The 22,830-nt window shown below is 42.4% G+C and overlaps 1 protein-coding gene across 4 annotated transcripts in view; it reads right to left on the bottom strand.

The window, feature by feature from the left end:
* Nucleotides 1-22,830, bottom strand: part of PSD3 (pleckstrin and Sec7 domain containing 3) — a 142,198-nt gene that overhangs the window by 42,518 nt on the left and 76,850 nt on the right. For all 4 annotated transcript variants that reach the window (XM_083882987.1, XM_083882986.1, XM_083882985.1 and 1 more), the window contains 5 exons: nucleotides 17,991-18,184; nucleotides 15,490-15,560; nucleotides 9,487-9,644; nucleotides 8,500-8,644; nucleotides 5,269-5,412 (listed from right to left, as the gene is read on the bottom strand). In XM_083882987.1, coding sequence (XP_083739113.1) covers nucleotides 5,269-5,412; nucleotides 8,500-8,644; nucleotides 9,487-9,644; nucleotides 15,490-15,560; nucleotides 17,991-18,184 — 712 coding nt within the window. The remainder of the gene's footprint in view (nucleotides 1-5,268; nucleotides 5,413-8,499; nucleotides 8,645-9,486; nucleotides 9,645-15,489; nucleotides 15,561-17,990; nucleotides 18,185-22,830) is intronic.

Genomic DNA, 22,830 nt, shown 5'->3' with positions numbered 1-22,830 from the left:
GAAATCAAACCACAGAAGTTGAAACCATTCAAAAGCTTCTGCAACGTTATCTCTGAAAAATGAATGCACATAATAAAGTATGAGGGAGGTAGCTACACATCAGTATTCTGGCTTCACCTCTCACCTGACAGCACTCAAAAGATCTTTCTCTAACCATAAATTTTCTGTAATAAGCAACAATTTTTTTTGCAATCTGATGCAGCACTTCCTCAAGAGAGCACGCATTGAGAACTGTTCTTTCAATAGTTTATAAGCAAAGACCATCAAAACAAATGCTACTGGCTGAATACCTGAACAGGGACCAGCTACCTCCTGGTTCACCTCCCCTCCATCTCATTTTGTCTTTCATCAGGAACAAGAATGAAGGCATCACCAGTGTGTGAACAAAAAGAAACTGTAAGGACTTACAGAAAAGGAAAATGGCATCTTCCTTCCTAATGGTACTGTGCTTCTACCTTAGGGACTCACAGGTCCTTTTGGTGTGCTTCCTGAGACATATCAGCATGGCCCTTTGTACACAGACACTTGGTTTGGCCTGCAGCCTCAGTCTGAAACAGACAGTTGCAAAATCCTACCTTGCCTGCCTCTTGCCCTTTTCATTTAACCTCATGCAGCCAATCTCCTTCACCACCTTCTGTCAACCCTGACAGGTCATTGTTCTAAAGGGAAGGTTTCCATTCACAAAGTTTCCATTCACGATTTTCAGACAGCTCAACATTTAGGTTTGGTTTGGGATTTTTACTGTCTCACAGAATAATAGAATAAACTGAGTTGGAAGAGGCCCACAGGGATCAGCCAGTCCAAATCTTGGCCCTGCACAGGACCATCCACAAGAATCACACCCTGTGCCTGAGTGTGCTGTCCAAATGCTTCTTGAACTCTGTCAGGCTGGTGCTGTGGTCACTTCCCTGGGAAGCCTGTCCAGTACCCAACCACCCTCTGGGTGAAGAAGAACCTCTGTCTAATGTTGAGCCTAAACTTTCCCTGACACAATTTCAGGCCATTCCCACATGTCATCACAGACAAATCAGTGCCTGTCCCTCCTCTTCCCCTCACAAGAAAGTTGTAATTGCAATGGGATCTCCCCTCAGTCTCCTCTTCTCCAGGCTAAACAGACCAAGGAACCTCAGCTGCTCCTCATACGGCTTCCCCTTAAGGCCCTTCCTCATCTTCATTGCCCTCCTTTGGAGGTTTTGGGGCTTCACATCTTTCTTATACTGAGAGACCCAAAACTGCCCCCAGCACTCGAGGTGAGGCAGCCCCAGTGCAGAGCAGAGCAGGACAATCTCCTCCCTTGCCTGGCTGGCCATGCTGTACCTGATGCACCCCAGGACACGGGTGGCCCTCCTGGCTGACAGGGCACTGCTGACTCATATTTATCTTGTCCTTGACCAGGCCCCTTTCCATGGCACTGCTCCCCATTTTCTCATTCCCAGATAGTCCATACACCCTGGGTTGCCTCATCCCAGATGCAGAATCTGGCACATTCCCTTGTTGAACTTCATACAGTTGGTGATTATCCAGCCCTGTAATTTGTGAAGGTCTCTCTGCAGGGCCTCCTTGCCTTTAAAGGGAGTCAGCGGTTTCTCTCAATTCTGTATCATCTGCAAACTTGCTTAGTATCTCTTCCAGTCCTGTGTCCAAGTCATTTATGAAGACACTGAGGAGCACAGGGCCGAGGAAGGAGCCCTGTGGAACCCCACTAGTGACAGGTTGTAAGTCTGATGTCACCCGATTCACTGTAGCCTTTTGTGCCTGACCCATGAGCCAGCTGCTCACCCATCATAGGATGTGCTTACCCAGCTGTGGGCTGGGCATCTTCTCCAGAAGGGTCCTGAGAGAGACAGTATCAAAAGCTTTATGAAATCAAAAAATTGCATTAACTGGCTTCTGTTGATCAACGAAGTGAGTTATCCTGTCATAAAAGGAAATCAGGTGGACAAGCAGGACTTTGCTCTCATGAAGCTGTGCTGGCTGTGATGATCACTCTCCAGTTGTTTTCCAATACTTCTCAGAATCATTGTCTCCATAATTTTTACCAGGCACTGAAGTGAGATTGACAGACTTCCAGTTTCCAGTGTCATCCTTTTTGCCCTTCTTGAAAACTGGGAAAACACTAGACACTTTCTAGACAACTGGGATCTCTCCAGACTGTTCAAATATCATCAAGAGAAGTTTTGTGATGACATCACACAACTGTTTGAGGTTTCTTGGATGAATCTCATTAAGCCCCATATATCTGTAGGAATTCAGCTAGAAGAGCTAATCCCACACAACTTCAAGATTAACTTGGAGCTGACCGTTCTCACAGTCATGGGCCTCCAGCTCAGGGCACTGAGATCTCCCTGGTCTGCAACCATACTGAAGGCGGAAGCAAAGACTGCATTAAACGACCTCTGCTTTCTCCATATCCCTGTTTGTGAGATGATCATCCTCATCCAGTAAAGAGGCTGATATTATTTCTACACTGCCTTTTGCCCTTATTGTATTTCAAAAACTCTTTATATTGCTCCCCACAGTTCTGGCCAGCTGCAAATCCAACTGAGATTTGGCCACACGAATTTTCTTGCTACAATGGTGAGCAGCATCTCCATCTGTATTCCTTCCATGCCACCTGACCTTGCTTCCACTCAGCATAAACCTTCCTTTTTTGTCGTAGCACCAGAAGAAGCTAACCCAGTTAGCTTTCTGCCTCATCTGTTTGACTTCCAGCATTTTGGAATGTTAGCTCTCACGGCCCTTGGAATGGTGCCTTTATAGTTCAACATGGCCTATGAAATCTTTGCTTTGTGTGAAGGTAACACAGCACTGCACACTGGCAGTGCTGGTGTGAAAAACCTTGAATAACCATTTCTCTCACATAACTGAAGTTGTTGCCACAGCTTCCCTTCTTAGATGAGCAGAGCTGATCATTCCTGCAGAGCTGATCACTTACCTGAACTGCACAGCTATTCAAGACTTTCACGAGTGTGGAGGACACCTTTTGTCTCCTAGGCTATATTGGTTCTGATTTGTACTGAGGTACCTGAGTGTTGAAATTTTTCCGTGGATGGCAGGGACAAGGAACTCTGCAGACCTGAGATGGTCTAGAAACACGTGGCTTTATTATTACAAGGGTTGTGGGTAAAAAGGGCCTGCTTCCAGCCACCAGCCTCGGCTGAAGCAAAGCCCTAAAGAGAGAATGGGGGGAGAGAGAGATAGAAGAGAGCTAAGGGGTAAAAACGGGGTAGGAGCAGGGGAAAAACGTAGGGAGAAAGCAGGAGCAAGTGAGCTGAGAGAGAGGAGAGGGGATTGGCCAAGAGGGTAAGAGAAGAGAGGAGGGTAAGAGAGGCAAGAGAAGAGGGTAGGAGAGCCAAGAGAAGAGGGCGATCACCTTGTTACAATACATTATATCTCTTTTTGTGTTGAATATTCTAATTTACAGTGACCAACTGGTGTGAGATACAAAATCTACAAACTTTGCATGCAGCCTATAACAACTACTATATTACCATGTCATTTTATATTCTAAACTCTATAGACTTCTTTCTTATGTACTTGTTCCCTGATGTCTTTGCCAAGGTGGAAAGGCAACATTCCTGTGCCTTTGTTTTTCTGTCTTTTCACCCATCTTCAGCTAATCACTGTCTTCCTGCCTGCCATGCTCACATCTCGAAACTGGCTTTCATTTCTATTTCACTCACAGGTTTTATATCTGCAATATTTCTTACCATGCAGTCATATTCGTAAGTCCTTCCTGTCCCATCTTTCCCAACACCTGAGGAATATCTCAAAAGATCAGCCTGATAAAACTGACAGGAAACAGAGAAAAACCCCCACAACAATCTACTCCCCCATCAATCCTTCTACAAACGCTGAACACTCTGGCCTACATTTTATCCTAACTCACCACGGTTCTAAAAGTGAAAGAAAATAAACTTTGTGTCAAGAACCCAAAGCTAAGCAGCTGCTTGATCTTCCAAGTTTTACAAGATCCCCTCCAGAGAGAAGGTGTGTGACTTACTCTGTACATCTGAGTGCTCTGTTCAAAACTGACACTGTGCCACTGATCACAACCCTTTGCTCTCAATGGTTCAGCCAAACCACCTCACTCTCAGTTTTCTAATCCACTTCATCAGCTTGACTACAAGCACGCTAGAGGAGACAATGTCAGAATTCTTGTCAAAGTGAAGAACCAACAACATGCACTGCTCTCCCCTCATCCATCATACCAAATATTACACTGTAAAAGACTATCACATTGGTCAGGTAATGACTCTTCCTTCATAAAACCATGCTGATCAACTTTGCTACAGCAAACTGAAACTCAAAACAGTAGTTATGATCTTCTGCAAAAGCAAAAGTATGTAGTGAGTTAAGTCCAAGAGTAAAAAGAGTTCCTCTGACAGAAACTGATAGCATGGGGCACAAGGTTTACTTCAGTTCTGGAGGCTTGCGTTGTTTTGCCTCCAGCATCAGCTCTGGTGGTCTCATCTGTCTTATCTGCTCTTCCACTTTTCCAGACTATGTATTTTCCTTGCCAAGCAGTGCCTATTTAGAGTAGTAGGATCCTCTCAGACACAAGGCAACACTGACTCGCAGTCCTGAAGGGAAAAGCTCAAAGGTGTAGTCATAACAAATAGCAGACATATGCTGGGTTGCCAATTCATTCCCACATACTCCTAAAATGTGGCAAAGACCATTATAGACAAAAGCTGCTGTTAGATACTCGAAACAATCTCCTATTGCATCTGCCTAAGTTGCATCACTCAACCCTGTGATCTTTGTGATCTTTAATTTTCCTTCTCATCCTGACATCCATCTCAGTGGCATACAACACAGACGGCTCTGAGGAGGGAGGCGTGCCTATGACAATAACTTTAGCATATCAGCTCCTTCAGAACCTACCAATGGAAGACAAATTACCATGATCTGCATTCCTGAAGAATGCAGTCGTTCTCTAGAGACTGAGATTCCAATACACTAGGCAACATAGTTTCACAATGTAAGACGCTTTCTGCATGAAGATCTTATAATCTCTTCACACAGATACATCAGGAAGGACAGGAGTTTTGTTTCCATCCTCCATGTTACAGACTAGGAGCTAAATTCATAGGCTAAGGAAGTTCTCATCAGAAAGAAGAGCTACATCCCAACATCTGCAATTGCTGTGACTTATCTGTTTAGGAAAAACACTTCCTAGTGAAGTGAAAAACACAGAACTTCAGAACTGTAACTCAAATATACAACCAGCCCAAGAAGTAGAAGTAATAATGTTTCCATTAATACCTCAAACTCCAGATAGTGGTCCTTCAGTTTGTAATCATCTACTTCCTTGCCTTTGAGCTTCTTGTCAGGAGGATAGGAGCGATGTTCAGCAAGCTCAGTGGAGATCTGCTTCAGCTTAGCTTCATGGGACTTCAGCTGTTCATCCTTCAGAAACACATTAGGCACTTAAGTGACAGATTCTAAAATATCCAATAAGCAAAGAAAAAATAGAAAGGTTCCTGTACAATAATACCTTATAGTTTCTTTTTCTTAGATTGATAAGGTCGGTCATCCCAGAGTGCTGCCACCAACAGCTCTCTTAAAGGCACTCAAAGTGGCCAAGCTTGCAGAAAAATTCAGCAGCTAGCAGACATCACTGGGAAGGAGAGCAAACTTGTCATCCATTGCCTTGCTGTGAGCAATGGAAGCAGCTTGCTGCGGAGCAATAGTGACAACATGACACTTTTGTTCTAATACATTTTTTGGTAAATTAATTAAGACTGTTGTGTATGCAGATAAACCAAGGGCAGAATGAGACAGGCAAAGACCCTGCCTCAGGTTTTTGCAATGTAAAACGAATTCCTTCCAGGATAGAAAAGACATGGAGTCAGGGCCCCTCCTTTTATTTCTGCATTGCCAAAAGCTCTCTGGTGTGCAGTTTCTATTTGTTTAGAACAATACAATGCATTCAGAAGAGGAAGGGCTGTCCAGTCCCCAAAAAGCATCTTATTTTGCTAAGCTGCTACCAGCTTTTATCCCACTGTGCAGTTGGAGAAAGTGAGGAGATGCTACTCCCACTTTCTAGGCAATTTCCTTTATCATAATCCCAGGCCCACTCACTTCCTCCAGTCCATCTGTCAGCTAACCTTCCCTCATCTCAGACGGTTTCCATTGCCTGCAGGATGGCCTTCTGTCCCTTGCTAGGCTTGGATCTGAAATTGTGTTTGAATTAGGTAAATCCAAAACAGACCCATGATCGTGCAGATATTGGTGAACTAGCCAAGAGGTAGTACCCACGTCAGCTCATGTGTAGGCACCTCGCCTCAGAGGAGGGAACAGCTACCAGTGTTGTCCCTCAGTGGTGTGGTTCTGAGCACAGCCCACAGCTCAGACGAAGCCCAAAGCTTCAAACCTAGCTCATATATGCCTGCACTGCACTGACTCACACTGGGGACTGAACCCCTTGGCTGGCTGAGCTAGAGCTGCAGAAAACAGCAGAAAGGGGAGAAAATTCTACAGAGGATGATAGCTAAGCCCCAGCTTATCTTGTGTTTCAACTCTTTTGCAAGAGAACTGAAGAAAGAATCATGGGGGATAATTTGCCCCCACTTAAATATGGTAGGGCTGAAACCACTTGTTAAAAAATTCTTGTTGCTGTCAGTTACTACCCTAAATGTGCATGCTCTCTCATTAGTGCCCAAACACTCTTTACATTGTGCCGATTCCGTGGTCCCAGGGACATCCTGCGGTAGTGAGTTCTACAGCCTGATGACAGGAGGTCTTTGAGTAGCTATTAATACAGCACTTGTCATTTCCATGGCACCAGCTTTGGAGCTTTTGTGTGTGCTGTGCATTCTCAGAAAAAAAAAAAAAACCCAACACCCTAGTAGATCTTCTCTACACTGGTGTTCCTATATATAGCTTTGTCACATCCCTCTCCGGTTGGACTAACCAAGATCAGACATCGCTCTGCTTTTGAAGGAAAATCTGGTACAATCATCTTGCACAACCTGTCTTCACGTCCAGCCTTCTTCCTTACCCATGTTAGGGCTTCACTGCACCCTGACTTCTGTCTGACCAGGAACCGACCCTTTGAAGAAGTAGTGTCCATCATGATTCATCCCACAAAATCCTAAGCATCAACCACAGGAATTTGACAATTGGTTTTTTTGGTTTTGTTTTTTGGTTGTTTGTTTTTTTTTCTTTTTTTTTTTTTGTCTGCCAAATGAGAATCAGCCTGCTGGCAGCTTTTCCACACTGACAGATGAGAGCAGACATGCTTCTGCTTGCCTTTGAATTTATCTACTTTGAACACTTAACATTCTTCTGCTTGTCCAAAACAGCTTATCTTTTGTGTTTCTCCTTCTTCAAGATACAAACCACAGGACTGTGATCTATCTTTTCCCTTTCCAGATTAAATGAAAACAATGAGACTAGGAAACAACATGCTAAATGGAACAATCACACAGAACAACAATGAGTAAAAAAAGCTTCCTTAGGTGATATGGGGTTATGGATTATGGAAGCCTCATACTGTGTCTTTAAAAACCTATGCATGAGCAAAAAGTAAAACCACAAGGATGAGACAAGTTAGTATTATTTTTTACATAACATGCTTTAAACTTTTAACCTAAGAACCTAAAAGTACCTGAAAGAACCCACACCCTTAGAGAAACACAGATTTTGACACAGTGGTTTCTAAGGATAGTTGCTAAGCTATGGAGATGGTAAAAAACCCCAACAATTTCATTTAAGAAGCAATCCAGCATGGGCAGACCAATTTAAAAGCTACGGGAAGATGTCATGAAGTATAACAACCTCTGTCACTCTGCTCAACACAATCAGTATCATGTTCCTGCCAACGCATGAGGAATTCCAGGCAGGCACTGCATCTCCCAAACTACAAAAAGCTACGGGCACAAGCATCGGACACAGCCAGTCTAAAACAAGCAGAAATACGTGCATTAGTGCAAGAAGCAGTAGAGCTGTGAAGCTCTCTGCCAGAGGATGCTAAAAGTTTGTGTGATCACAAGGCAGACAAAAGACATTCATGTAAGACACAGTTAATAAATATACATTATACAGGAAATCCCTGAGCTGATAAATAGAGTCTGGAAAATCTAGCGGGTGAAATAAAATTGATGCTTGTCTGATGCATCAGCTTTCACCTTTAATCAATTCAATAAGCCAAAGACCAGGAGTATGTCTACTTCTAAAAAGAGTGGCTTTCATAAACACTCAAATTCAAAAAAACCCCCAATAATCAGTATTTGAAATGTCCTCTGCAGAAAGAAGAAAATTCTTTATGTGGTACTATTTTTTTCAAAAACATAAACTAAATGTATTTGAGTCTCTTCTTTTTCTCTCCCTGCTTAAATCTTGCATGAGAACATGAGCAGAGATCTACTATGTAAGCCTTCCTGTCCTAGGACTGCTAGTGGCAACAGATATAAAACAGTGAGAAGCACTACCACCAAGTCTCCAGCCAAAAAGAGAAATCATCGTTACCTGCACTCTATAAAAATGTCTCACCTGAGATAGCTTTGTTGTGGTGGCTGGCAGGAGTGGGCGACTGAACTTCTTTTGAGAGCCAATGGCTGCTGGAAATGGTGGTGCAGAGAAGACAGCAGCCACACAGTTAATCTTGTTGATCCAGGTCTGCATTTCTTCTTGGCTCCTGATGAGGCAAAACATATTAAGCACTTGTTGACTCAGCCCGTTCTACCTTTTTCCATCCCTTCTATAGCATTTTAGAAGTCAGAATAACCAGAACTGGACAACTCTTAGAGTCTGCTCCATCTTCCTGCCTGTATTTGCAAGCAGTTAGTCCTAAGTAACTCAGTCACACGCTGGCCTGTATTAGGTCCATACCTTACCCTAGCACACATCTTTTCTTAATCCAATCCCAGTAACACAGGTGACAGAGACAACTAATGCCCTGATTTAGATGTATGTCCTAATGTTTCGGTTGTGCTGGACACCACAGATTTCTAGGAGGTTTCATATATATGTCAGTAGAAAAGGGCTCAGAAGCAAAAGGCAGGTCATCTGTTCTCTCTGGGTATCACAGCATTAAAAACTTAATCAAATCAGTCTTGTATTAAGTATTAACTTTGTTTCTAACCACAGCATATCTTCTAGAAAGACATCCGGCTAGGACCTGATGACATCAGGAGACAATCCAAGACTGCCTTTGGTCATTTGCTTCAATGATTAATCACCCTGACTATTGCAAGTTTATGCCTTGTTTCCAAATTGAATTTCCTGGACCTTCAGCTTGTTATGCTTGCTGCATCTTGTTATGCCTCGCTCAGCTAGATTAAAAAGCCTCTTAAAACCTAATGTTTCTTTCTCATGCACTACTTGTGCACTCTAATCACATCACTACTTAATCTTATTTCTGATCAAATAAACAGATTGAACCTCTTAAAGCCTTTTTTTAACCTGTCCAGGCAGGAATTTACTCTTCCTTCAGCACTGCTTTCTTTCCTCAATGAGTGGCATGAGGAGAGCACTTACTGGGCCTGGAAAAGCAGGACTCTCCAATCTGCTGTTTTAAGCTTGAGGACATTGGGCTTCTTCTCATAGTCTGTTGCCTTGGATGCCAGCGCATGGTGCACGCTAACCGCATTCTTCAGATCTTCCTCCGACAAAGCCTTTTCTGGCTTATATTCATCCTGCAGGAAATAGCAGGGGGAAAATGGCATTTTATTTCTGCATGTGCTATTCCTTCTTCCTTAGCCTAGGGAAAAACCTCATTCTAGAGTTCAGAAATAGTAATAAAATACACAAACTAAGTGCAACCTGATTTGCACACTTGTGGTTTCCACTACCTTTAACATGTTTTCCTTTCTCTTTCTTTCTCAGTTTTGATGTCTTTTCAAGGGAGAGAAGTAATTCCACTACCTGCTTGACAGGAAGAGATGTAAGCAGGAAGTATTTGACTATGACAACAGCTGTGGATTATTTGTCTTCATTTCAAGAATCTTTCATAATGAGCTCCCCACCTCCACTGCTCAGCTACTTGGGTTCTCAGCCTCTGCTGCCTGATTTTAATTTTTCTCAACTGATTACCTTTATAGGTGCTCCTGGGCAAATCCTCATACACTGCAGAAACCTCCTTACCAGTGTCCACAAAGCAAATTACAGCAAATTCTCTTAAATCTCTCTGATGAGTCTAAAATGGTAAGCACAGCTCTATCTGGGTTTCTGACACAATAACAGTACCAATAACACTAGATGACAAAAACAGGGACTCTTGTTTTGCAAGCATCAGCCTGGAAGCAGTCTTTGATCTCCTGAGTGACAGAAGCTGGACAAGGGCATAACGTAGCCACAAGTTCCATCCAAAGCCCAGATGACTATAAATGGCTTGGGAAAGCCAGGAGCTTTTTGAAAGAAAAGTGTTTTTCCAGCAAGGCTGCATCACTTTGTTTCTGAAGAGCAGGCCAAAGCAGTCTGTAACTGACTCCATTTCTCCCTCCTACTGTATCACAGAAATCAGTCTCACCTGGAAATGCACCAAGCGTGATGGCTGTAAAGCAGCGAACTAACTCCCTGGAGGGCACGGTAACTACTGATCTTGCACTTCAACACAATTTATTAGATGAGGTTTAGCAGGAAACACAGTGCAGGATGCAGAGAGTGTGCAGGGACAGCACTAGCTTCAACATGCAGGGAGGCACCCTCCTGAGAGAAGAGCTGGTTAATGTGCATGAATCAGTTACAGAACTTCTCTGGCAGCACATCAAACAGGATTGCAGCCAGAGGAATCTACACTGCCAGAGGTATCTGAGCTTTCTGCCAGGCTGGGCTCTCCAGGTTGAGTTTCAGTGGATGGGGAGTCACCAGCTGTGGTGACAACCTCTTGGGAGGTAGGAGAAAATATCTTGCTCCTCTGCCATGTCTCATCCTTTCTCACAAAGGTCCTGCTAGTGCAGGCCCACAACTTGCCAAACTGCTGCTCAGACACATAACCTGAGAAGAGGCAGCAACCCGAAAGTCCTGCCACCCCTCCACCTCCAGCTGGAGCAAGGCAAGGGCACAGCCCACCACAGGTCTGGCAGGCCCAGCAGAAATGCACAGGTGATGAAAGGGCAGCCTCCAAACTAAAGATCTGTGACATAAGAGGTTTTTGAGTGCTGGCGGTGAGCAAAGCCAAATGTCCTTCCTCTCTCATAATTTGAGAATCAGCAAGACCTGGAGGCATCTATCTTGATGCATTTTGTCTATGTTCACTTATGGCATTCTTTAAACTTTTTTCAAGGAAGTCTTGAAGATGGAGGAGCAAGGCCTCAGGTCAAGCCCGCTCCTTTAAGAGTTCACAAGCTGATTTATTTGGTGGTAGTTTTGGGGAAAATGACTGGCCCCACTGCCTAGGAAAGCTGGAAAAACCTCAGAGCCAGGAAATGAACTTAGACAGGCCTCAGACATATGATATTCTATCTTATCTCATATTACTGCCTAGAGAGAGTGTCAGCTCACTTAGTTTGTTGCCTCCTAGCTTCCTCTGTGAGTTGCATCCAATGTCTACACCTGCTCTGGTGAATAAACCTGTTTCGGAAGTCCACATTTGGCCATTCCCAGAAGCAGCCCTGTCTGATAACCCTCCTTTCCAATAGAATGCATTCATGGTAATCCTTGCTAATCCCACCAGATCAGCTGGCTGCAAACTACCTTGACAGCTGGAGTTCTGCCAGCTTCTCCAAAGGCACTGATCAGCATACCAAAAATGTCTCCACATACTTTGACAGCCTCAGAGAAAGCTGTAAGGACATGGATGTGCTGCCAAAATTCCTTCTCCAAGGCCTTCAACTCTTTCTGACTGGTAGGAATGCTAGAGGAGTAGGAACATCCATTTTCACCTAAGCTGTCAAAGACAGCATGTGCTATGATGTGCTGGTGTCAGTGTGAAGATTGAGCTGAAATGGAAGGTAGTTCTTTAAAGTTAGACCTAGACAGTGGCAAGGAATGTATATGAAGCCAGAAAGAAACTGTGATGTGTCTGTCAACTGAAGGCTGATGTGAGTGCTGCATACAATGCAATGGCATGCTGAATTCATCCTTCTCAAACTCCTAGGGAATGACTTTCCCACATTCTGATGACCCAGAATCAGCATATTTCTAAATACATTTCTGGTAAACCAGAGAATGACATTTGTCTTTTCTTATCAGTCACTGCACCATGGATGGCTATCTCCATGCAGTTGCATGTAACAGCTGCAAAATTCTTTTTCATGAAGTCTCACCACCAAACACTTTACATCAGTCTGGCCTTTCTCTGTTTTTGTTTTTTATTTTTAACAGAGGAAGTTTGAGAAAATTGATATAGAAATACCTGAAGCCTGCAAGATTATAAAGTGCCACATCAAAGAGCAAAGATGTTGAGAACCTCACAGAAGAGTCCAAACAAAACACGAAGGTTTGTGTCCTGCACAGTTTGCCCAGAAGCAATTTCTGGCAAGGAAGCGAGGTCAGCCTTATGTCCTCTCCTTATAAGCTTCTCTTGTGTACGCACATCACATCCCATGTCAGTCTAGTGAACAGACATTCTGTCAAGCTTCTACTTTGCAATTTCCTCTTGCTATCAACAGAGGGTAGGAAATTAACCTTGGCCTGAGGATGCCCAGAGACACAGCCAACATCCCAAACATGTGAAAATTTCTTATTTTATATAATACTGTGCAGGCACGTTTAGTTGGCTAACTGTGAACGTTTCCACTGAGCTCCTCTGGTGCTCTCTGTCTCACTAATTCAGAAACCATCTCTCCTAAATCATTCATTTTAGAACAAAACAATTTGCACCACAGGAATTAGCACTGGAATAATTCCTGTGGACAAAAAAAGATGGGCAGGAAACAAGGGTGCCCAGAAAAAGTCTTCAGTAAATCTCAAGTGACCACCATCTACAGAACACTTTCATACATGGGCTTTGACGACAGAACAAGAACAGGAATGCAAACAGAGTGACAGCAGAATTGGGATCACACTGCCCACAGAAGGAATCACAGCTGCTATGAACAATTAATATTTATATTACAATAGTGCCTTGAGGGAACAGCTGAGTTATAGATGAACACAGAAAGCAATACTGCAGAGGTTTGTACATGTTTGTGTGTAGACAGCACCTGTACACTGAAATTTCTCTCTATTCTGTTTGAACAGCACTCAGTGCAATGAAACCACCCTCACAGATGTCATCCCCACAGATATACAGAGAATGAGAGAAAGAGGATGTGTATGTGAATGCACCCTGCTCTACTGCACTCTATAATCAGGAGAGGTGGTGAATTGAGACAAGGAAATTCTTTGACCAGGACTATTGCCAGAACTGTGCACTTCTGCAAAGAAATCAAGCTGTTCTAAAATGCTTCAGTACTTCCTAAAATTAGGGTAATTTCATTCCCTAGTATATTACAAAAGGAAACAGCAGCTCAGCAACCTTTACTATAATTACATGGCCTAGCTGTGTATTTTTTAACTCTAGTACCTTTATCTTCTATGATACTACATCCATAACAGAGTAAAGTTTGTTTGAGTGCTGAAGGAATGCCCTGGTGGACCTTCTGAAGCTGAAATCACAGGCTTTTTCACAGCTGCAGCATGTGGCTGAGCAGGGGCCAAAGGTACCCCGGGGAGGCTCACAGCTGCCCCGTCACTCTTGGAATGAGTTACTTCCCATCACATGCTTCTGTCAACCTCTCACAGCATGAAAGCAAAAGCCTTGCTTGTCAGTGTGCTACAGTAAGATGGCTTCAATGCAATGGGTGGCTCCCACACAAATAGGAGAATACAGCTCTGCAGAGCACTGCCCTCTAATCACTGAATTCAAGTGCTCTGACAAGTGCAAAATACACAATTAACAAACAAATAAGAACAAGAATTCCAACAATGCATTTCATTCTGCAAAGATGAACTTATATGTGAAATTACTCCCTGCTCCCGAAAGTATGAAAGAGAACAGAGGCAGGGGGCAGCATTCTGTAGAAAATTTGCATACTACATTAGCATCTCTACATTTTATTAAACAGAAAGCATTTTAAACAAATATATCAGCAATATTCATAAAAATATTTAATTAAGGTGCTAAAACAGACAGTATCCTCAGTTCTTAGTTCTTTCCCGTGAATATCAAATAAAAAATTAATTATTGTAGTACAAAAAAGAGGCCTTCTTATTTCTCAAAGAACCATGTGGTCTTTTCAGGTGAACATTAAAGCTTACTTATTTCAGAAACTGAGGCAGATGAATCCACTTCGATCAGAAAAGGGCAAGTACAAGCCTGCCATGAAGGCATTTTAGTAAAACCAGTACTTGCTCCCAGCAAAAGGACTTGGGATTCAGCAGACCTAGTTTTAGTCTCTTGCACTGGCTCTGAGCATATCACATCCAACTTTCAGCCCAAATCTTCTATCCTGACTGCAGATTGTTTTGTCTTTTTCAGGATTTCAGCTTCCTCAAAAAGGTACTGCACCCTGAGCATTCACCTTGTAAACCTCATTCTATAATAATCTGATCCAAATCACTCTTTCTTCTCAAGAGACTATTCGTGTTGCCTCCAATGAAACCAACAACTTCAGAAAGGCCAAAGCAAGAGAGAAGGAAACAGCAGTATGTACTTGTATTCCTGATAGTTACAAAACTATCAGTTTTTGAGTAAAAATGTAAAACAGCTTTCAAAGAAAAATACTTCTGCAATACAGTGCAGTCTGGACAAGTAGCATATCTATTCCATGGATATTTCATCGATATTGGAGGGCAAAAAGCCTTAACAACCTACTTAGATGCTGCCATTTATTTGATTTTGACAGTTCTTACTCATATGTTGCATTTTATGTTCTAACAGTACAGTTTAAAATGTACTATAATATATTTAAGCTTGCAACAAAAGGCTTGAAGGGTTTCATCTGACTTTTTTTTTTAGACAGCTTGTTGTCAGGAAGCACATTTTGTTAGAAACCAGTCTTTTCTTGCTTTGTGGGAAAAAAGTATTCTTTTATCCTTCAATTTCGCATAGGAACAGAAGCTGCAGATTCCTACCAAGGCGAAGCTGTTCTTCAATTGTTCTGCAGCTGGTCTTGCAGGCACTGCAGAAAAGTATACTATGAAAAGATGGGAAAGGAGGACAACCTTACAGAAGGGGAAGTCACACAGAAGGGGAAGTATGAAATGCAAAGTTAAAAGCAGCCTAGAGGAATGCATGCACGACACAGAGAGGTGATGCTGTCTTTGCTGGTGAAGCTGGCTATTTTTTTCAGCCATGTGAGACAGCAGTGGGATACACTGGAACTTACAGTGCATGGGCATGCAGGCAGTAGAACTGAACTTGAAACTGTGAAAAGAAAGAGGGTATCAATGAAGGATTTATGTCTGAATAAGTGTGTTAATTGGGTGGGGGTAGGGAGATCAGCCATGCTGTGCATGAGAGAGAAAGGAGCCTGGAGGTGAGCTGAGAGAGTGAAGAGGATGCGTGCCGCTTTATCCCTCTTTAATTAGTTTTCAAAAGACAATGATTTCCCCTACCTTCTGCAAGTACAGGACTGTTCCCTTCAGCACAGCATAAAAGGTTTTCCAGCCTCGTTTTCCCCGGGGAGCTGGAAAGAAAACAAATGAAAATCCATTTAACTCAGATCCATTTTTACACTTTGTCTAGGCTACAGGAGAGCTACATTGGTCCTGTGTTAAACCTCCTTCATAGTATATTTTTCAAAGGACAATGCAACTTAGCACAGTGCCTGCACATACCTGCTGTGAAAGAGAGCAATAAAACAACCCTGATGACAGCCCTGGACTAGATCAGAAAGGAACAGCAGCAATGCAGAAAGCAGGCCACAGAGATCCAGTCTTTGGGCTCTTAAAGACAGGCAGATACTGCCCCTACACAAATATATATGAGCTCTGCACCAGGGCAGTTTTCAGAAGATAACAATCTTTCTACAAGCCACAGCAGGCTAGCAGGCACTGCTCAGAACCAGTGGGATACTACTCAGAAAGCAGTGTCTCCCCAGAGCATCCTTCCCCATTACTGCTGCTGCACCGCAAGTTGGCATTGAGAAAGGAGAAGGGTGCCAACCAAAATACCCAAACCCACAAGAAAGCCAAAGTCAGTCACAAGTTGAAGAACATAACAGAGACAACAAAACTAGCCCAACACTTCCTAGTGGCAAGCCAGGGTGGGGCAGAGTGAGAGAGGGAAGTAAATTCAGCGTGAAGGCTGAAGGATCCAGTCTGAAATTCAGGTGCAACAAACAGAGAGAATTAGGCACAGGCTGTACAGTCACAGCACCAGGGACCAGAAGCCTGCATCTAAGCTCACTCCCCACCAAGCACACCCTGTTGACCAGCAGTCATACAGCATATCACCAACGCTATACTGAAACTAATAGACACGCAACTAAAGCATGACACTCAGAAAGGCTTCCCATTCTGATCTGAAGAGAGAAAGCTAAGATGAAGAGGTTACAAGTCCCTTGTCCCAGAGGCTAATCATTTTCATGTTGCATAACAGGCCTTACTTCTAATTGGCACATCTTCAGTTCAGTTTCCAGCCACTGGCCAGTTATGTCCTTCTCCTCTAAGTGCCTAAGTGCTTTAGCCCTCAGAACTAGGCTCCTGAGAAAATACAGATGAGCATTCTAAGCACATCACTTCACTAGAAATCCCACACAAGGCAATCTCTGCCCTGCAGAAACTCCATTCGGAAATGAAACATAAAAAGGTCTAACAAACAAACAAACAAGAAAAAACTTTATTTGTGCCTGGAAAACCAGAAAATGCAACTTTTTTGAAAAAGACAGACCTTTAAATTGTATAGGAACTTCTGAAAACATGGCCCTAATTACATTACTCATAAAAGAGTTCTCTCCAGAATGCCAGTGTCCAGAGTGCTGAATAATGAGCAATTCTGATATTTATAATTAAAGAAATAATTTAATAAAGGCAACTAGAGAAAATTATTATTAAGGCTGAATAAAACGATGATTAATAAAGTCTATTTAGAGTATCCAGTCATCACAAAGAATTAGGTCAGCTTGATTTTGACACCTTTGTTTGGATCCAGTTGTCCAGCTGTCAGTTTCCATCTTGAAAATACTGACTTTTAATTGCACCTTCTAAAATAGACTAGCAAAACATGTGAACACCAGAGAGCTTAGCCCAGCTAGGACAGATTGGCTGTTACTAGAAACCCACCATAAAGCCAGACTTTGTCTTTGGGATTTAGCCCAACAACACAAACCATGAGTAGGCAATCACCAACAGTGACTGGGGAAAATGCAGACGCTCTGACTAACCCCAGTTTTTTCCAAGATCTATAGACAACAAATGAAGATATCCAAACAACGAAACACAGGTGCATCAGACGCCCTTGATAATTACTGCATCACAAACAGAAGTAGGACAAGAAGGAAAGAAAATAATTCAAATAAGTAAGAGACACAGCAGGATATTACAAGAAAGGAAGGATTACAAGAAAGGATATTACAAGAAACTGCATAGTAAAAAGCTGGGTGATGCCAAAAGCTGCTGCCCTTCATTGGATATGTGACCCAAGGCTGGGAAAGCAGGGAAGGGAACAGCATCTTCCAAACAGAGGTAAAGAACGGCCTTTCTTTAAAGACAAACCCAGAGGGGAGGGGAGATTTGGAACAATCTGGTGTCACATAAGGAAAAGGAGAATTATCAAATTACTGCAGAACCATTACTGTAATTCACTTGAAATTGTTTTCTATTCTGTAAACCACTATATTAATTTTCTTTTAGAAAAAAAAAAAAAATCGTATTGCTTTGGTGTATCACATTACTTCTTATACTCCTGCATTAGAACTGCTGCAAATGGGACTGTGCATTGTAAATTCTGGCCTAACAGTGAGAGTGCAATAATCCAATTGTTGTGTTCTGTTATTGCTGCTATTTCCCCTAATGAAGCAGCATTATTTGCCTTGAGAAGTATATGGGCTCAGTGGTACATGGCACTGTGAAGACATAACAAGAAAATAACACATTAGGATTGAAAAATTACTCACTTTTCTTTCCATCCATATCTGCATGGATTTTCCGAGCCAGAAATCCAGTTTTATACACGGAAGCATTGGGGTCATGAGGGATGTCCAGGAATGGGTTATTTGAATTGCCAATCCGACTGACAGCCTTTGTCTGGTTCCCATTATCCTTTTCATCTGTACCTTCCGAGTGAGATTTTTTTTTCTCTTCTTCATCCCTTAAAAAGCAATGAAAATCATGCATGAAGGATGGACTGACCTGCAAAGTTTCATTTCAGCAATTTTTGAACACTCCTTGTCAAAGCATACCTCTCTCTTTATAGAGGGCCATATTTAGGAAGAAACCTAGAAATATATCAAAATGCAGACAGATCACAGCAAACCTTCAGTTCACCTACTTCACCAGCACAGGACACAGATTTTCAAAAAAGCCCAAGTTTCCATTATTGTCTCAAAAGACAAGACTTCAAGCGTGTTCTGTGTCCTCCAACTTCACCTATTTTTAATTCCATGTATTTGGGTGCTAAAATAGGAAATATTTTCATGCAGGGTTCAGCTGAAAAATCCCTACTTTCACCTACATGAGTTCACATGTAGATGAAAATAATTAGAATGCGACAGATCACTGTGGCTTATCCCTTAACTTAGCATATAAAACGTAGATTCTACCTCTTTTTCTTTATTTTCTTCTGCAGACTAGCACAAAATTAGTAATTTAAAAATAAAAACTACACAAGGCAAATTATGTTATCTTTACTTTGGAAACAAAATGCTGCTCAAAATGTTACTTATTAGAGCAATGTATTTCACAGAGTTCTTGAGGACAACAATGCAAGTCACAAGCACTGCCTGACTAATAAATATCTTTTTGCTTGCCACAGGCAAAGGCTAAAAAGGACTAGGCAAATTAGAAAATAAAGGGTGTCCATCACAAGAGTAGGGGAAGAGTTTTCAGAGAACAGCCCAGCTTACCAAGTAGCCCTTCATCCTTTGAAGTATGCATACATTCCCCTCCACATGACTAGGAAAGGTGCGTCAGGGAGTAGGAAGGTTGTCACTGGAAAGTCGTGGTAGCAACATGAGACCAGCATCTGATTTTTTAAAAAATTATCATTTGAGCATAATGATGGCTAACATTGCCAACCCACTGGGGGTGGACCTGAAGTTGCTGCATCTTACTGGACCCAGATGACTGGCAGAGAGCAAACTCAAGCAGATCTTCCAAACACGTATTTATGTTCAAAGGCATATATTATGTGAGGATTAGCAAGACATGTATCAATCTAGAAGCTCCTTTAGGGATTCACTTCCATCAAGGCTGCTTATGGGAATGACCATTCAAAAAAATATCTCCAAGAATTGCAGGCTACAGCAACAAATCTATCTTATCCTCAGCTCCTGCAAAGGAGCCTCATTATCACTCTCCACAACTACCTGAAAGGAGGTTGTAGCCAGGTGGGGGCTGGCCTTTTTTCCCAGACAACTAGTGATAGGATGAGAGGACACAGCTTGAAGCTGTGCCAGAGGAGGTTGAGTTTGGACATCAGGAGAAATTTCATCACTGAAGGGTGGCTGAGCACTGGAACAAACTTCCCAAGGAGATGGTGGAGCCACCATCCCGGCAGGTGTTCAAGAAACAAATGGTTGTGGCACTTGGTGCCATGGTCTAGTTGAAAAAAAGGTTCCACTTGATGATCTTGGAGGTCTTTTCCGAACTAGATGGCTCCAAACAAAATTATTCTATAATTCTATGAAATGATCTTCATGGAATAACTTAGCCTAAGGAGGTAAAAGGATAAGAGACTGGTTTCATAACAAGGGAACCAAATCCAGAAACAGAGGCACTGTATTAGTGAACTCTGTAGTAGCAAGGGAATGTTCCCAAGCATTTGATTTTGATCACCTCATATGAATTACCGAAATATAGTCAAGGAGGTGCACCATATCTTCATGATGTTGTCTTCTAAAGTCTTCTAATTAAGAGGAACAAACTTTTACTTTAAGACCTGATTCCTGCAAGGAAGAGCAGTCCTTGCATATTTAGCCTACTGACATGTGCTTTCCCACTCCAGCACAGAAAGTTCTACAAATATTTTTCATTAGTCAAAGCAAAAAGGACTTCTTCAAGTATACTTTAGCTGAAGCCCTCTCCCAATTGTAAAAGTGTAGGCATTTCTGACAACTTTGCTTGTCCTCACCCTTCCATGGGTCCACTACACTCCCTAGCTGCTGGTAAGTCTGAACCACTGTGTATTATGTGTTTCTTAGATATATGTCCATTGCAGAAGCAAAATCTCTCAATGTTAGTCTGAGGCACTTAATCCAGACTATAATCTCTCAAAAGGCATAAGCATGCAGGCTGATTTGTCATACAGAAGTGCCTTGTGAATTCTGGGATTTCAGCCAAGGACACAGCAGATTTCTGCTTGTCAGCAGAGACCAAATGCAGTAAAAGGCTTAACACTTTTTTGGAATAAGCTATCTCCTTTGGAGTTATGAGAGTGAATTACTGTATACAATCAATTGTCCTGTGGGAATATACTAGTGCCCTTAACCAAGCAGCTACAATGGTGTGATGAGCAATCCTGTAGGGATCCTGGACACCACTAAGAGCTGGAGGCAGTGCTCTTAAACTCAGCACTTCTAGGGCAGCTGCTAAAACAGGAATTTCTCAAAAGACATGGTGGAAAGGACAAAATAGCATCTGTTGTCACAACCGCTGGCAGCACAGAACAGAAGTTTAAGTGGCCTTTTGTCCTATCATGAAAATGAGACATCTTTAAGACTCAGAAGCTTCAGGCATTTCTGAGAGCTGAGTGCTCTGACAATATGGATGAGGGCAAGACACACAAGTCAGTCTGCAACAGGCAATGAAGGGAGACAGAGAGGCAAGAAGGACTCATTACAAACAAGTGAATGAAAACCTGGGGATCTGGGACTCATTTACTCAAATACTCCATGCTACTTCAGTGGTCAAACGTAAGAAGAAAGCAAGATGATTTGGAGAAATGTCAAAGTAGCAAAAAAAGTTCAGTATGTCAATGTTCAGAATGTGAAAGTTCAGCAAAAAAAGTATTAGCTTTTCCTCAGGTATCTTCCAAAGCTGGCTGAATAGATAGGTCCTAAATACTGTTTACCAGGTATTTAACAATTTGAGCTTACTTCTAGTAAGCCATTAGGGTACTTTTGCAAGAAAGAATTGCAGAGAATTCAGGGGGGCTCTGGATAACTTGAACCTGAAAACTGATCTTTCTTTGAAACTCTACAGACTGTGGGGAATGTGACTACCTACCCATCCCCAGATGGCTCTCAAAGATCATCCCTGTGCTGTAACATCCCCAGTGTGAAGGCCTCCAGGGATGTGGGTAAGAGTCAGTGGGTGGCCATCTCTGTACAGTTATGTTCAGAGACGTGGATGTGGTGTCACACAGGCATAGCTCAGGTCCTTTTAAAGGGCAGGACCATTGCTTCACTTTCCCATTTCACACAGGACATAGCACAATCATTGTGCCTTTAGGGGTAAAACCCCACAACGGTTCCCAAACACCTTGCAGTCGGCAAACCATCATCATGAGGGTTAAATTTGGGTTACAGAAGTCTTACGCTATTTTCTGCCCCTGATCAGCAGAGGAAGATCACTCCCTCTGGGACTGGATGCAATTCCTCTAGTGACCCCCTTGCTGACAGCTGAAAAGCGTTGATAGCTGCAAAACTTCATTTAAGTCCCACTTTCCATTCATAGGAAATAGGACCCACAGTGTCTCTAAAGGGTACTGGTGACAGGAAAAGGTTACCATCTGTAGAGTTTCTCTAAGACTCTGCTTATGGCACATGATGTTTGTAAGGCTTCCCAAAACAAGGAGCTTCAGTTCCACCTCCATAAGCCTATGTCTTTGGGCAAGGACCTGCAGAGAAAGCAGTAACCAGCCTTCTGACTCGCCATGAGAACCAGCACACCAAAGCCATCATCTGCTTGGTCTATCACTTGCAGTCACAGCAGTGAAACAGAATTTTTTTTCCTTCTCAAATACGTGATAACTGACAACTAGAAAGAGTTTGCCCCTTATTCTTAAACACACAGACGAGAAAAACATAAAAACCCAAGTGTTGCCATTTTGGTGAAGATTCTGCCTCTCCCAAGAAGACTCTATACAAGGAAGACCCATTTCTGTCTTCTGGAAGAAAAGCACCATCCAGTCCTCTCAGTAACAAAATTATTTCTGTAATACTCTGTGGTCTGATTTGAGACTCTGCCTCAGAAAATTTTGGTATCACTAATCTGGAACAATGTGGTCAAGCCCTTCATTTTTAAAACTCTGTTTTATCTCTGCATTTGTTCAAATAGCAAACTCATATGACACAGCAGAAAATTGAGTTCATCTACTTAAATATTGCAACTGAGAAAAAAATATGCAGGTTTCTAACATTCATCCATGGAACTAACAACATCTGTATTAGGAAACTGACTTGAGAGACGTTTTGGCATCTTTCTCAGTGGGAGGAGAGAAAAAAAAGAGAACCAGGTTGAGTACCACCTGACCCTGCCCTCAAACCAATCAAGAATTTGCAAACAGGAAACATTCTAGAACTTGGGAGACCAAAGTTAATTATAATAGGGAGAGATTTCTCAGTTTGACCCAGAAAAAGGTGAGCTTCAGCATGTATGTCCTTATAACTACCTTGATTTCAGCATCACAGTTTGATTTGGCAGCATCTCTTTCCCACCATCACAACCTGAATGACCTGTTTTGTTTTGGCGGAAAGGAGATAATTTTTCAGTGTAGTCCAGAAAAACAAAAAAAGAATATACTATATCCCTGTAAACTTCTCTGGATAGAGAAGTATATAATTGGCTAGTTAAAAA

The sequence above is a fragment of the Zosterops lateralis genome, assembly GCF_965231275.1.
Source record: "Zosterops lateralis genome assembly, chromosome: Z".
Classification (NCBI taxonomy): Eukaryota; Metazoa; Chordata; class Aves; order Passeriformes; family Zosteropidae; genus Zosterops; species Zosterops lateralis.
This window is presented reverse-complemented; position numbering and strand designations above follow the sequence as displayed.